This window comes from Mus pahari, chromosome 9 (genome assembly GCF_900095145.1).
Source record: "Mus pahari chromosome 9, PAHARI_EIJ_v1.1, whole genome shotgun sequence".
NCBI lineage: Eukaryota > Metazoa > Chordata > Mammalia > Rodentia > Muridae > Mus > Mus pahari.
In genome coordinates, this window is record NC_034598.1 from 86,115,176 (window position 1) to 86,130,896 (window position 15,721).

Consider the following 15,721-nt stretch of genomic DNA (forward strand, 5'->3'; position numbering starts at 1 on the left):
ACACACACACACACACACACACACACACACTTCCATAGGGAACATGCTGTAGAAATTATTTAATCCTGACCTGGAGTTTCTAGCCTGCCTTTGACCCTTTAGTTCTTGGATAAAAGGCATACATAACCTTTATATTTACAATAAGCCTTAAATAGCACAAGAGTTGGGTGAATACCTACCCTCCATGTTTCTAGAATCTATTTTCCTATTGATAACCTTGAGTTATTACTCACTACTTACTATGTCTCATCTGGGTTGCTCTTAACTCCAATTGGCCAGCCCTCAGGGCCATGTTCTTTTGGCTCACCTAACCTGTGGCAACTTCTTCCTCCTCCAATCACAAGCCCACAAAACCTGAACCCCACCTATGTCTCTTCTGCCTAGCTATTGGCTATTGGCATTTTTATTTAACAATCAGAATAACTTGAGGTAGGGTCACTTAGGGTCTGTGTGCAGGCTCTCATCTCAGGGCAAGCAGTCTTGGGGACCCAGTGTTAGCATTAGAATATAAGCATGAGGCCAACCCACTATATGAACACAAACAGTAAAGATGGTCTACATCAAGACACCCGTATAGAAATTAGAAAAGCTATTTTAAATTAATTTTTAAGAAAAAAAAAAAGTCCTGAAACTGTCCAGTCTATCCAAATCCCTAAGAACATGGTAAATGAGCACCTTTTGTTTTGCCTTGCGATCTTCCTTCACTTGCTGTGACTGGGAGTCATCTCTTCTACAGCAAGAAGTGACTTGGGCCTGAACAGATGGCTCAGCAGTTCTGTTTCCAGCACCCACGCGGTTCACAACCAGCTGTGACTCTCAGTTCCAGTGGGTGCAGGCCCTCTTCACTTAGACACACAAAATAATCTAAAACCATTTTTTTTAAGAAGCAAGAAGTGTACACTTTGTGGCTATATACCCCATAGTAGGCCCAACATGTCTGCTTCTTGCCTGTGTCCTAAGTCATAGTTTTGCATTGTTTTCTCAGGTGATCACGGGTGCTTTGCAGTGCCTGATCTGGGTCTTGCGGTTCCCTCTGCCTTCCATAGCAAGCAAAGCAGAGCAGCTGACGAAACACCTTTTCCTCTTGCTGAAGAACTATGCAAGAGTGGGGGCTGCCCGGGGCCAGAACTTCCACCTGGTCGTGAATTGTTTCAAGGTGAGAAGAAACAGGTACAGTTAGGGAGAGCCAGGACCGGCCTTCAGTGGGGGAGAGCCAAGACCAGCCATCAGTTAAAGAATGCCAGGATCAGCCATCATCAGTTAGGTTCAGCCAGGACTGACCATCATCAGTTAGGGACAGCCAAGATCAGCCATCAGTTAAAAAGAGCCAGGACCAGCCATCTGTGGGGGGCGAGCCAAGACCAGCCATCAGTTGGAGAGAGCCAGGACTGGCATCCGAATCACATCTTCTCATTTTGCTAGACCCTCGCCTTGAGTGGTTGCTGCTAACTCCACTGTTGTGACTTACAGTGTGTGACCATCGTTGTAAAGAAAGTCAAGTCTCACCAGATAACTGAAAAACAACTTCAGGTTCTTTTGGCTTATGCTGAGGAAGACATTTATGATACTTCAAGACAAGCCACTGCGTTTGGTCTTCTCAAGGTATGATGTCACCAAATGTTGGTTTTGGACATGTATGCACTCATATCAGATCCTTAGAATAATATGGAGCATGCTACTCAATTGATGAAGGTTATTATGATTTTGGTAGTCAGTTATAAGTTAATATAGTATTTTTAAAGAATTATTTATTTATATGTATGGGTATTTTTTGTCTGCATGTATGTCTGTATAATAGAAAGGGCATTGGATCTCATGGGGCCATAGTTACCCATAATCATGAGCTATCATGTGGGTGCTAGACAGTGAACTCAAAGACCTCTGGAAGAGCAGCCAATGCTCTTAACCGTGGAACCATTTCTCTAGTCCCTGATATAGTATTTAAACATCTATAGTTACCTTCCCAGAGGGGTTAGGATTGGTCTCAATGGTAAAATGCTAGGGTGTGAAAGGCTCTGGGTTCAGTCTCTACTGTTGTGTACATGTATACATACATACATACATACATACATACATACATATCCAAGCCCAGGGAGCTATGTACAAATTTAATGCTCTAGATTATCATATTGGAGGGTCCTTTGTTCTTAATTTGATGAACTACTATATAATGTTTTCCATTTTAATCTTTTATTCAGTAATTGCTTTTTCTTTTGGTTATTTTCATTTTGTTTGTAATCCACCTGTGACTACTTTAACATCGTGCCTGCTTATTTCCATCTTTGCATAAAATTTGTCTTTCCCCTTTATATTTTAGGCTATTTTATCAAGAAAATTATTGGTCCCAGAAATTGATGATATCATGCGGAAAGTATCCAAGTTGGCAATTTCTGCACAAAATGAACCTGCCAGGGTCCAGTGCAGACAGGTGTGTAGACAGAACTTATTTCTGTAGTAACTGTTGGGCCACTCCCTATCAGCTTTGGCTTTTATAGTTAGAGAGGTGACCCTCTGACTGGATCCTGAAGATTGACTTGTATGGTGCTGTTGCTGTGTCTGATACTCAGGCTACTAAAGGAGGTCAGGAAGGCCAGAGAAGTGTGACGGAAGAGTAAGGCTTAACCCTCCAGATGAAGTAGCAGACGCCTTCAGAAAGTAGCCTTCGTGGTGAGCAAGAGCTGAGTGTACTTCAGAGCACAGATGGCTAGGCAGGACCTTGTGGTCTGCTTAAAGATGGAGGCTTTGAGGCTGGTGAAAGAGCTCTGTGCGTAATGGCACAGGCTGCCTATCCTTATGACTTAGGTGCAATCCTTGGAACCGAAAGGTAGAAAGAGAAAACCACTCCCACAAATTTTCCTCTTACCTCCACATATACACACACATAAATGAATAAATGAGTAAATAAAATGAATAAATGAATAAGTAAAATTGTTGGTGTGGGGATAGTAAGCAGTCACTGTAATCTTTCGGCAGAGGAGTGATGTGATAACATTTGCTTATACATCTGTCCATATCTACTCTTTGGAGCACCACGTACCGTAGCCAAGAGCTGATGTCAGATCTGCAGTTTCGTCCGGGGTTTAGGCTGCCGTAACACACTAGCATCTGCCCAGGACTTTGCATATGGTCTCTGATCTTCACGTTGGCTTATGATCTGCTCTCGTTTGCTGTGATAGTGAAAGAGTCAGTTCCTCTACTCCAAGAAATAGGATCTTATGCTTTACACATAGTGATCCCAAAGGGGGCTCTATACAGCGCATTATGTATTCAACTCAGCCACTACAGTCTACACAGTTCATCCCTGACCTAGCATCAAGACAAAAGCAGGCTCTGGAAGTTTAAGGATATGCCTTCATTTTCACCCTGTATTTAACTAAGGCTGAATACTAGCAGGTTAAAAAATGAAGCCTGGTGCCAGGCAGTCGTGGTGCATCCCTTTAATCCCAACACTTAGGAGGCAGAGGCAGGTGGATTTCTGAGTTCGAGGCCAGCCTGGTCTACAGAATGAGTTCCAGGACAGCTAGGGCTATACAGAGAAACCCTGTCTCAAGAAAGGAAAGGAAAGGAAAGGAGAGGGGAGGGGAGGGGAGGGGAGGGGAGGGGAGGGGAGGAAAGAAAAGAAAAGAAAAGAAAAGAAAAGAAAAGAAAAGAAAAGAAAAGAAAAGAAAAGAAAAGAAAAGAAAAGAAAAGAAAAGAAAAGAAAAGAAAAGAAAAAAGAAAAGAAAGCCTGGCAGGGAGGTGGCTCAGCAAGTAAACGCACTTGCTGCCAACCCTTATGATCCGAGCTTAATCCCTGGACCCACATGAGGGAAGAAAGACCACCTGCAAGTTGTCCTCCTGCCTCCATGCATGTGCAAGCCACACACACACACACACACACACACACACACACACACACCATCATTTTAAAATTAAAGAAATAAAGCTTGAACCAGAAAGTTACTTAAATCTCTCCGTGCCACCACTTTGTTTCTATCCCCTACTGTGTAAGGAAATGAAAAGAACTCAGGAAGGTTCACAGTAGTAAGTGCAGTAGGGTCAACAGAAGCTTCGGTTGTACAGGCTTGCGTTTGGAGCTTTAACTATGTGATCATAGGCAGGACCTGCCGTGAAGCCAGACCACAGTGAGTGACATGGAGACAGGAAGGGGCACAGATCTAGGCTTAAGACAGCTTAATCCAGAGTTCGTTGGAAAGGCTGACTTGATCGGTTTGTCCCTCCTGTGAGTCCTAGACAGCACCTTAGCAGATGGGAATCCTGGAGACATTGCAAGCCCAGTGCCCTGTGTCAGCCTCCTGCCTCAAAAGGAAACAAGGGGAGGGGAGGCAAGGGTCCCTGCTTGAACAGACAGGCTCCTCGTAACCAGCTGTGTGCTTTGTTCTTAGGTTTTCCTGAAGTACATTCTTGACTATCCCCTCGGTGAGAAATTGAGGCCGAACTTGGAATTCATGCTCGCTCAGCTGAAGTAAGCACAGCCGTGAACTATCTGGAAGCAGGGTTGGTTTCTTCTTAGCTTTTAGTGTGGTGACGACCTTGAAGGGACAGCTTGGGCATGGTGGCGGTTTCTCTGGATGCTGCTCTGTTGCTCTTGGCTTCCCTGGGGTTTCTGTGAGATGCTTTTCACTCGGTCTGCTCAGTTTACTTAGGAGAAGGTCGACAACCCAACAGCTCCCATCTGAGCCTGCATGGCCCCTTGAAGGGCGATGCAGTCTCTGACATGAGAGGAAGGGAAGAGTGCCCAGTTGTTTAAGAAGCTGACAAACGGATACATCTTAATTTAAAATAATCACGATATACTGAGTCTACCTAACACTCTTGCCCTAGTTATGAACATGAGACGGGAAGAGAATCCACTTTGGAAATGATCGCTTATCTGTTTGAGACCTTCCCTCAGGTACGGTTTGCCCATGGGCCCTGGGAGCCTGGCTCTGTTGCCGTGCGCCCAAGGCACTTCGATTCTCATCAATGCCTGCTTTCCCGCAGGGACTCCTCCATGAGCACTGCGGGATGTTCTTCATCCCCCTTTGCCTGATGATGGTCAACGATGACTCTGCCCTGTGCAAGAGGATGGCATCCATGGCCATCAAGTCCTTACTCAGCAAGGTGGGCTGTGAGAAGAAAGACTGGCTCTTCGACCTAGTCACCTCCTGGTTCGAAGCAAAAAAGGTTAGTGTTGCTTCTGGTTGTGGTCCAGTGACACGGTTTTAGTTTTGGTGCAGTTTACATCAGCATGCATGCTAGATGCACGGTTGAAACGCCCTGTCCCAGATAGACAGCCTTGGTGCTGTGTGATCATGCGGGCAGTATGTTCTTAAACTGGCGCCAAGTACAGAAGCCGTAGAGAGTAACTGTTTGCGTATGTTACAGTGACGGCACCCCAGCGTGTGTGTGAGTGCCTGATACTTCTGCTTCCAGTTTTGTTCTTCAGTTTCTGGAGTGAAGTTTTCATTATTCTCCCCCACTTAATACTCTGTCACTGCTGGGCCATCTTCTACTGAGTTCATCTAGGATTTCATTTATTTTCTTCTCTCTTTTTGAAAAGTATAGTTTCATCTGTTCTTGGTTCGGTTGTTTGCCCTCCCCCTAAGCCCCCATCTGACTTGAACCTTTCTATCCCTGGCCCCCTTTCCTTTCACATGGCCTCCTCCTATCCCTCTCCTTTAACCTCTTCTTTCCCCTCTTGTTGGTTGTTTTCTGATCTCCTACCATCCACACACCCACTCCCAGGTAAATACACATTGAAAGCTAGGATTCACATAGGAGGGTAGCATGTGGCATTCGTCTGTATTGTCTCTGGCGCTGACAGTATCTACCTTTCTGTCGTTCTGAATACTGTTGTGGTTTTTTTGGTTTTTTGGTAGCGATTAAACAGGCAGCTAGCTGCCCTGACCTGTGGTTTATTCGTGGAAAGTGAAGGAGTTGATTTTGAGAGAAGGCTTGGAACTCTTCTTCCTGTGATTGAAAAGGAAATTGATCCTGAAAATTTTAAAGATGTAAGTAATTTGCTAGATAGTAAAACTTGGGAAGTGTTTCTCAAAGCACTCAGGTTGAGTTAGTATGTATTTAAACATGCAGTTTTTGTTAGTCAATCAAGAATTCAGTCCAGCTGGTAAAGGGAATATTTCCGAAGTAGTGTTTACCCAGCATGCCTCCAACACCACAAAAACAAGCAAGAAACAGCCTGCTGTCGTGATGCACACCTATAATCCCAGGGGCAGCCTGTTGTGGTGATGCACACCTTTAATCCCAGGGGCAGCCTGTTGTGGTGATGCATACCTTTAATCCCAGGGGCAGCCTGTTGTGGTGATGCATACCTTTAATCCCAAGCACTTGAGAGCCTGAAGCATAATTAGGAGTTTGACACCAACATGGTATAAATAGTGAGATACTATCTAAAAAGTCAGTGGGGATGAAGGTAAGTTATCTTCCATGAGATATGAAGATCAGAAACCCTCAGCTGGGGCATCTTACTACACAGGGCATAGCTGACAATATCCTGGGGCAGGGCCTTGCTGTGGTTGGGAAGCCTAGTCGAAACCTCCATGCTAGAGAGACATGCATTCTCCCTGTGTTTAGATCATAGAGGAGACAGAAGAAAAGGCTGCAGATCGCCTGCTGTTCGGTTTTCTCACACTGATAAGGAAACTCATCAAGGAGTGTAACATTATTCACTTTACCAAGCCCTCTGAGACGTTGAGTAAAATCTGGAGTAAGTATTTTATTTAATCTAACAACATAGTAGTTGTGATAAAAGTATTGAAAGTACTTGAATAAGAACACTACAGAAAGTAATTTTTATAAGTCCATAAGGAAAAAAAAACCCTAAAGGATCCCATCAGATTATTACACTGAAATGTTTCTTTGGGGGGAAAGGGTATTTCTTCGTCACTAACACATCTTATCTTTGAAACAAAGGACATTGAGTTTTGAAAAGGCAAACGTGGAAGTGCTTTGTGAGGGCTCCCTTCACACGTCCCCTGTGCCTTCACACAGACACCAGCTCTTCCTTCCTCATCCCCCTTTCCTTCCTGTCTTCTCCCAGCTTTGCTGAGATGGGGCCTATAGTTAAGACCCCTCTCTGAGGGCCCTTGTTAATAAGAAGGAGTAGAGGGAAGGAGAGGGGATAAAATTGTTTGCAACACAGTTAGAGATCTGCACACACGGTGTGTCTCCATCCAGGCCCTTTATGAAGTCGATGTTTTCCATGGTGGCTTAGCTCCCTAGAGACACTAGTGTCCTAGTGTACTCAGCCAGCATGTCATGACAGTACAGCTCAGTAGATGCCCTTTTCACGTGAGGACATTAAATTCCTGTGTACTATATAGAAGTCTCTAAATGCACAGTGTAACTCCGAACTTAACGTATAAGTGTAGATTAGTCAGTATATGGATACTCACGTAGAATGCCGCAGTTAACCGACAGTCACATTAGCCTCACAGTTTTACCTGCCAGGAGCAGTGATGGCGAGGCCTTGTATCCATCCTATTGCTGAAGCACTGTGAGTTCTGGTTGGGGTCCGGCCGAGGCCCAGCTCTGACTGTGCGTGGCCCCAGCCTCCCGGGAGCATCTCTTTCCTCTGTAAGATAAAGCTGCAGCTCTCCTTCAGGTTGTGGTGGCTTAGGGGTTACCATGGCACACACTTAGGAAGCACTCAGAAAGAAATGATCCTTTCTGTCTCCAGTTTCTCTTAGAACTAAGTTTGTATCTGTGTACACGTTTATATTACTGACCTATACCAGTGGCCTGAGAACCGCATCTTATCTCCCTGAATTCTGAACCTGGCTCCTATGGCACCAGTTCATAGGGAACAGTGGGACGTGTGTGTGTGTGTGTGTGTGTGTGTGTGTGTGTGTGTGTGTGTGTGTGTGTATTTCATGCATCATTTACCATACAGTTAACATTATAATTGTTGTCTCTATCTCTTCTCCCGGCCTCCGTGACCTGGAAGCAGGGACAGTCATTTTCCTCTTCAGCTCCTCCATCCAAGCCCATAAGAGAGGCTCCGTGGATGCCTCCCTCCATTCGTGTTCCTGTCCAGGGAGTCAGGAAAGTGTGGGGTGCCTGACCATGCATTCTGCTCTTCCAGGTCATGTGCACTCTCACCTCAGACACCCGCACAGCTGGGTATGGCTCACAGCAGCCCAGATTTTCGGATTGCTCTTTGCCTCTTGCCAACCAGAGGAGCTCGTTCAAAAGTGGGAAGGCAAAAAGACCAAAAGGAAGACCTCAGACCCTATAGCAGTCAGGTTCCTAACAAGTGACCTTGGCCAGAAGGTACCTTTTTTATTACTATTATTTTATTTTTTTAAAGGCAGGCTTGGCATAGCCCTGGCTAGCCTAAAATCAAGCTGACCTGAGAGTTACTATGACCTCCTGCATTCCACATCCTGGGAGTTGCACCACTCCATGCCTGGCTTGGGATTTGTTGTTGTTGCTTGTATGTTTGTTAAGGTAGTTTCTCTGAAGCTGTTTCTTCCCTTCTAATGGGAGTGAGATGTTTGCTGTGCTGTATGGACTGCCTGGGGCTAACCTGTCCCGTAGGTGGGAGAAGCTCCAGCTGGTGCCTTGCTGCACGTGGAATTAATAGCAGCTTTGTTTGGGGTTTTTGTTGGGGCTGGGGGTTGGTTTGGCTTTGAGACAGGATTTTCCTAAACATAAAGGAGTTGTGGAACTCACTGTGTTTCCCAGGCTGGCCTTGAATTCACAGGGCTCCTCTGGCTCAGGTGCCTGGTGTGCTCAGATTTCAGAGGTGTGCCACTGTACCCAGCTGTTACACATGACTGGGGTTTTTTGGTTGGTTGGTAGATTTTTTTTTTTATTTTTGTTTTTGTTTTTTAATAACCCAGCAAATGTGCTGTCTGTCTGCTAATGTCCATTTCCTTTCACAGATGAAAAGTATCTCTCTGGCTTCATGCCATCAGCTGCATTCCAAATTCTTAGATGAGTCTCTAGGAGAGCAGGTAAGAGTGTATGGAGTCGGCTCAGGATAAGAGAGCCAGCTGACTAGGCGTAGGCTTGCAATTGTTATTTGTTTTCTTTTGCTTTTAGCCAGCATTAGTATCTGGCATATTTCATAAAATGTAAACATCCACTCCAGTATGTATGCACCTAGTTATACATGCATGTCTAGTTGACTCTGGGGTCCATATTGGAATAACTCTTGGCTTCACCACCGTTCCCTATTCTGCTTAGTGACTAAAGCTTTTAAAGGGGTGCATTGATGGGTTAGGTGTTGAAGTACAACCTGATAATGAATTTCCATCTCCCTCCCCCTTCCCCCCAGAAATTAGAGAGAATGTGGTTCACAGCTCGACCTAAAAATTGGTATCCTTAAAAAGATACATTACCCCATCATTAAAAATGGTTTATGTACTTCCATAAGAGGAAATGTAATTATAGCTGGTATAATAGCTCATGCCTGTAATCCCAGCCCTTGAGAAGCTTAAGTGGAAGGCTTGCCAGCAGTTTGAGGCCAGCCTGGGCTACAGGTCTCAACTCTTATCTTTAAAAAATGGTAACATGGTTTATCATGTGGCAGGGTCGGGGAAGGGATGGACGGCAGAATTAAATACCTGGCGTTGAATTCTAAAGACTATTGAGTTCTGGTTGATCACCAGTAACATTGTACATTACTGGAACTTAGAAGAACTGAGCTTCATTTTGTTTTTGACTTCCTCCTGGTAATAATACCTCAGAGAGATCTTTTATAGTTGAATCAGAACATGGATAGAAAGCAACTAATCAGTTAGTATTACTTCTACATAATTGGATTCAAAGAATTTAGTGCAAGGTAAAATAAAAATGGTTATCCCATAGAGAAATAGCTTACCTTTTCTGTGATTTTTGAGGACAGAGCTAAGCCAGGTAGAGACAGTCACATGAGGGTGAATTTGGCTGCGCTCTGTAGAACTTAAGCAATTGAAGCACACAGCCATCAGTGCACAGTGCTGAGCCCACAGTCTCTGTTGCTGCACCTTAGGTTAGGCTCCAACAAGCCACGCTTGTTTCTAACCTCCCCCTCCACACTTTTAAGGTTGTTAAGAATTTACTGTTCATAGCAAAAGTCTTATATTTGCTGGAACTTGAGTCTGGGAACAAGCGAGGAAAGGTACAAGACTCAGAGGAACAAGACACGTTAGCGGATGCTCTGGCCAGAGAGGCAGCAGAAGAGAAGGCTGGTGCAGGTGGGAATTTGGAGTCCGACAGAGCAAAGAAGGAAGAGCCCAGCAAGCCAGCAACATTGATGTGGCTGATCCAGAAGCTGTCCCGAATGGCTAAGCTGGAAGCAGCCTATTCGCCCAGAAACCCCTTAAAGGTACAGCAGCAGGACAACTGAAAGGCTTTGTTTTTCGTTTGTTGTCTAAGAAGGGGTCTCAAGCTGGGCATGGTGGCACGCGCCTTTAATCCCAGCACTTGGGAGGCAGAGGCAGACGGATTTCTGAGTTCGAGGCCAGCCTGGTCTACAAAGTGAGTTCTAGGACAGCCAGGGCTATACAGAGAAACCCTGTCTCAAAAAAAAAAAGAAGGGGTCTCAGCTTACTACATAGTTCTGGCTGGCCTGGGACTCTGCTCAGCTCAACTCTGCTCACCTGGAATTCACAGGGCTCTGCCTGCCTCTGCCTCCCGAATGCTGGCATCAGAGGTGTGTGCCTGGCTCCTGTTTTTCACACAGGGCTTTTGGTTGGTTAATTGGTTGATTGGTTGGTTGGTTGGTTGGTTGGTTGGTTGGTTGGTTGGTTGGTGTTTAGTTTTTGGAGAGAGGATTTCTCTGTATAGCTCTGGCAGTCCTGCAACTCACTATCTAGACCAGCCTAACCTCGAACTTAGATGCCTCCTCTTTCTCTGCATCTCTGCCTCTGCCGAGTGCCTCTGCCTGCACCACTAGCCCCAGCCTGACACAGGTTCTGATTCGTTTGCCTTAACTTGCTGTCTCTCCTAAGCTGTCTGAAACTTGTACTTGAAGGATGCCTGCTACAAGTGTGCTACATTTAGAGGCATCAGTTACAATGCCTGATATTTGGTAGTTTCAGGTTTGGGGTGTTTGTTTGGGGGCTTGGGGTTTTTTGTTGAGTATTTTAATGTTATTCGTAAGACTTTCAGATCCTTGGGATTTTATATTTTGAACCTAATACTGCAACAATATCTGAACTCTGCTTTTCATATGAACACTGCTTACATGACTGAATTTTGAGCAGAAACATTTCAAGTGGAAATACTGTTTTCTTTCAGAGAACCTGCATCTTTAAGTTCCTTGGTGCCGTAGCCGTGGATCTTGGAGTAGACCGGGTAAAGCCCTATCTCCCAGTGATCATCGCTCCCCTGTTTCGAGAACTCAACAGCACCTTTTCAGAGCAAGGTAACCCTGCCATCTCTGTCCTGAGGTCTGCACACTGGGACCCTTAGGTCTCTCCTGGGTGCCTCTTCCTTTCCTGCTAGAGTTTAAGGAAGAAAACAGTTAATTGACATTTTCCATTGTATTGAACAAACTTTTTGTATGCTTCCAGTCGTGGCAAAAATGAATGGTGGTGTTTGACTCCTGAGGCAGATGGATCTTGACAAATTCAGGGCTAGCCAAGACTACACAGTGAAACAGTCTCAAAAAAAAAAAATGTTTCACTTGTACAAAGTGATGACTGTACTGTCAGGCGGGTTTGGGGTGCCCTAAACCTCACAGTGAGCTGGACAGGGGTTCTGAACCTGCAACCCCAGGACTCTGGAGGCTCAGGCAGGAGAACTGCGAGTTTGGGCTTTGCTTGGGCTACATGGGGAAAGTATCTCAAAAAAGAAAACAAACAAACAAACAAACAAAAAAAAAAACAAGAAAACTTCGGAAGTTTAAAAATAAGACAAAGGAAGCAGACTTGATATTAGATCCCAGGTTTTCATATTTTGCTTATTTACAAATACCTCATAATGTTTTTTAAATACGTGGCCTAAATAACTAAGTAATAGAAAGAAAATAGAAATTAGTGTATGATTTCATTGAGATCTTAGCAATTGGTCCTAAGGTTCTTATACCTAATGGACTGATTTTAGCTGTTCAGCCCAGTCCATCTTTTGCTCACTGTACTTTGTGTTCGTGTTGAAGTGATATTCTTTGGTGCCTAGAGTATTCAAAACAGTCCATTCCATGTGTTAGGGACTTGGTAGACATCGTAATTCCCATGGTATTTGAGAATAGGCAAACTCTGTGGCTGATTGTATTTTATAGAGAGAGGGAGACAGGGAGGGTAGGAGAAAGTACAGCTTCTCAGTCTCTCATCCCAGAAAACGATGCTGTGGGCCTGGCTAGGCTCTGACCAGAGGCCAGAGAAGTCTTACCTCCTCCACAGCTGCAGAGCAACACAAGCTCACAGAGGTTGCTGGTGTCTTGTTCCATCTGGCTGAGGTTCCACACCCTCCCATCTTGGGCACTCAGAAGCCAGTTTCGGATTTGTGTTGTCATGACAACATAGGACTTTAGAGGTTACTTTGATGTGTGCGTGCATCTTTTTTTTTTTTTTTTTTTTTTTTTTTTTTTTNATCCGCCTGCCTCTGCCTCCGAGTGCTGGGATTAAGGGCTCGATTGCCTCTAACCTTACCTTTCTGTGATTAGATCCTGTGCTGAAGAATCTATCCCAGGAAATCATAGAATTACTGCGAAAGCTGGTTGGACTGGAAAGCTTCTCACTGGCCTTTGCCTCTGTCCAGAAGCAGGCTAGTGAGAAGAGGGCTCTCCGGAAAAAGAGGAAGGCCCTGGAGGTGAGTTTGTAGTTGTAAATGTGGCTTGTCTACTGGCTTATGCGGTGCACACGGATGTGCCACTGTTCCCTGGGAGAGGAATGAGGGCTTCGGAGGAGCTGTTTTATTAATGACACGTGTTGCTCTGCGTGTGATTTGGGGGGATTCTTTTCACATGTACTTTAAAAGTAATGAAAGATTTCTGGATTCTCTTCAAGTTTGTAACCAATCCTGATATTGCTGCCAAGAAGAAGTTGAAGAAACATAAAAATAAGAGTGAAGCAAAGAAGAGGAAGATAGAGTTCCTGCGCCCCGGCTATAAGGCCAAGAGACAGAAGTCCCACAGCCTCAGAGACTTAGCAATGGTGGAGTGAGGTCTCCCGTGTGCATGAACTCGGCTGTCTCCACCAGGGTGAAAACCTGAGCGTCCTGCGTTAGGGTACAGGGCTGAATGTCCTTATGCTAAGCTTTGGGCGGTGGGTGTGGTGGCTTAACACCTGTAATCTCTGGACGTGGAAGGCTCAGACAAGAGGATTGCCACCAGTTCCAGAGAAGCAGCTGGACAGAGACCAGATCTCAACCAAAAGAAATTAAGTTAAAACTTTGGCATAGATTTGTAATGTATATTTTATGTAACCATACTTGTATTTTTTTAATTAAAATGTTTATATGCTACTCCTGCCTAAAAGACTATGATACTACATGACATGATTTAAAGCCAACCCTTTCACAATAGTCCTGGTGTGGTGTTACATACCTTTAATCCCAGCATGCTGGTGTCAGAGGCAAGTGATCTCTGAGTTTGAAAACATAGATCCTGCCTCAAAAAACAAATATAAAGAAGAGACTAGAAACGGGTAGCCGGGCGTGGTGGCGCATGCCTTTATCCCAGCACATGGGAGGCAGAGGCAGCCAGATTTCTGAGTTCGAGGCCAGCCTGGTCTACAGAGTGAGTTCCAGGACAGCCAGGGCTACACAGAGAAACCCTGTCTCGGGGGGGAAAAGGGGGGTGTTGGGGGGAGGGACAAGTAAGTAAGACAAAGTATAACATGTAAACTTGTCAGAAGGCATTTAGAAGTCTGCAAATAGATGCAGCCATGCTAGTGGGTTTAGTATCATAAAATGCTGTTTTCCCAAGTTCATCCCATTGGTTGGGTACATATGGAAGCAAAAACCCCCAAAAGTTCATAAGCTAATTAATAAAGCTAATTATAAAACTAAATGGAAGACAAAGCAAGGCACTTAGGAAAAAATGCAGAGGCAAAGACAAAAGTGGTGTCCGTAGTAGAACAAGAGAATTTCTACTGGGTCACAGGCTTCCCTTCCAGGTGGCTCAGTGGTCAGCATTTTAACTTACATTTGATTAGATAGATAGATAGATAGATAGATAGATAGATAGATAGATAGATAGATAGAGGTAGATATATTTTTTTTAAAGGACCATATATATGGTTCTGTAGATCATATGTGGGTGAACAAAGAATGATTTCAGTATTTGAAGATAGAGTCTTGAGAAGGAAAAGGCTTCAGATCCAATGTGTGTGGTGGCAGAGGCCTTTAATGGCACTAGCCATTTGTAAAATTTAGTGTTCTATTTCAGGTTTTCAGATTTTGCTTATATGCAAAAACCTCATAATTAAACAACTAACAAGGAACAGAAATTAGTGTATAGTTTCACTGAAACTTTGCCAGTTGCTTCTAAGGTTGAATCTGCCTAGATCTGTATCTAATATATTTTTGCAGGTATATATTAGGGGGCAAGGGATCCACTTATCTGTGTGTAGATGTGAAGGTCATAGGAGTTGACGATTTCAATCATCGACCACTTCCCACCTTACTTTATGAGACAGGATTCTCACTGGACCTTGCCATTTCAAGACTGGCTAGACTGTCTCCAGCACTGGGCTGGAAGATATGACTGGCTTTTTACACATGTGCTCGTTATAAGACATTGATGCTCATCCTTCCATACCAAACAATCTACTGAGCCACTACTGACCTCAAGTACGACTATATCCCAATGAAATGGGATGTCCAACTATATAGCTACTGGTATTCATACAAAGACAAAAGCTTCTGCCCGTTGAAAAGGTCATTTTGTATTAATCAGTCGTACTGAGAATAACTGCGTGCCTGGAGGAAGGGGTTTCCTAAAAATTGCAAATAAATTCAACTATAGAGGCAAGAACAAAAAGGTTTGAATCCCAAGCTGGCTACAGTGGTCACAGAGCCACAACTTCAGCACTACAGGAACCAGACATGAGGATCACTGGGAGTTTTGAGGCCAGCGTGGAGCTTAAAGATCCCATTCACTTACCACATATATTGCAGGAAAGGCTAGAGCCCAAGTCTCTATCAATGCCTAATTATTTTTTTCAAAGATTTACTTACGTATGTGCATATGCTGTTGCTGTCCTCAGATCCCCTTTACAGATAGTTGTGAGTCACCTCAGTCAGTGCTCTTTGAGCTATCTCTCCAGCCCCAATGCCATATTTTTAAATGCCATTGTCCAACTTACTGAAAGAGCCACAGAGTTAGTAACACATACGGACCATGCTGCACACTGTAGTTAAGCGCGTGGTGGATTACTGTTCAGAAAATTCCTTGGAAGACAATCTTTTTTTTTTTTTTTTTTTTTTTTTTCAAGTGGACCCCTTTATTGAGAGTATAGAGCCAGCAAAGGGAGCTTCATCTGTTTACAAGACTTGTATAACTGTCACCTGTGCCCTCATCCCCATCTCGCCCTTGAATTCCTTAGACAAGGCACAGTATGTGATCTAGCTCTCAATATTTGGGAGGGATTTGTTTTTAACTAGTCTATCATGTAGTTCACAAGTTACACTACAGTGGATAAGAGGTTTAGTCATTTTCAATGGGAGAGCCATTTACCTACTCCCAGGGGACAAAGATATTTGTAGTTGTCACAAACTGGATGGGAATGCTACTAACATCTACTGGGTGAAGGCCAGGGACACTGCTCAATATACTATAGAGCCACTT

At 44.3% G+C, this 15,721-nt stretch overlaps 1 protein-coding gene across 1 annotated transcript in view; it reads left to right on the forward strand.

The window, feature by feature from the left end:
- Positions 1 to 13,395, forward strand: part of Utp20 (UTP20 small subunit processome component) — an 80,287-nt gene extending 66,892 nt beyond the window's left edge. Inside the window, exons 49-62 of the mRNA XM_021205799.1 lie at positions 986 to 1,156; positions 1,471 to 1,602; positions 2,318 to 2,428; positions 4,386 to 4,465; positions 4,825 to 4,894; positions 4,984 to 5,166; positions 5,862 to 5,993; positions 6,577 to 6,709; positions 8,087 to 8,274; positions 8,889 to 8,960; positions 10,034 to 10,315; positions 11,230 to 11,356; positions 12,596 to 12,741; positions 12,939 to 13,395. Of these exons, the coding sequence (XP_021061458.1) occupies positions 986 to 1,156; positions 1,471 to 1,602; positions 2,318 to 2,428; positions 4,386 to 4,465; positions 4,825 to 4,894; positions 4,984 to 5,166; positions 5,862 to 5,993; positions 6,577 to 6,709; positions 8,087 to 8,274; positions 8,889 to 8,960; positions 10,034 to 10,315; positions 11,230 to 11,356; positions 12,596 to 12,741; positions 12,939 to 13,094 (1,983 nt within the window). The 3' untranslated portion in view covers positions 13,095 to 13,395. The remainder of the gene's footprint in view (positions 1 to 985; positions 1,157 to 1,470; positions 1,603 to 2,317; positions 2,429 to 4,385; positions 4,466 to 4,824; positions 4,895 to 4,983; positions 5,167 to 5,861; positions 5,994 to 6,576; positions 6,710 to 8,086; positions 8,275 to 8,888; positions 8,961 to 10,033; positions 10,316 to 11,229; positions 11,357 to 12,595; positions 12,742 to 12,938) is intronic.
- The last annotated feature ends 2,326 nt before the right edge of the window (positions 13,396 to 15,721 follow it).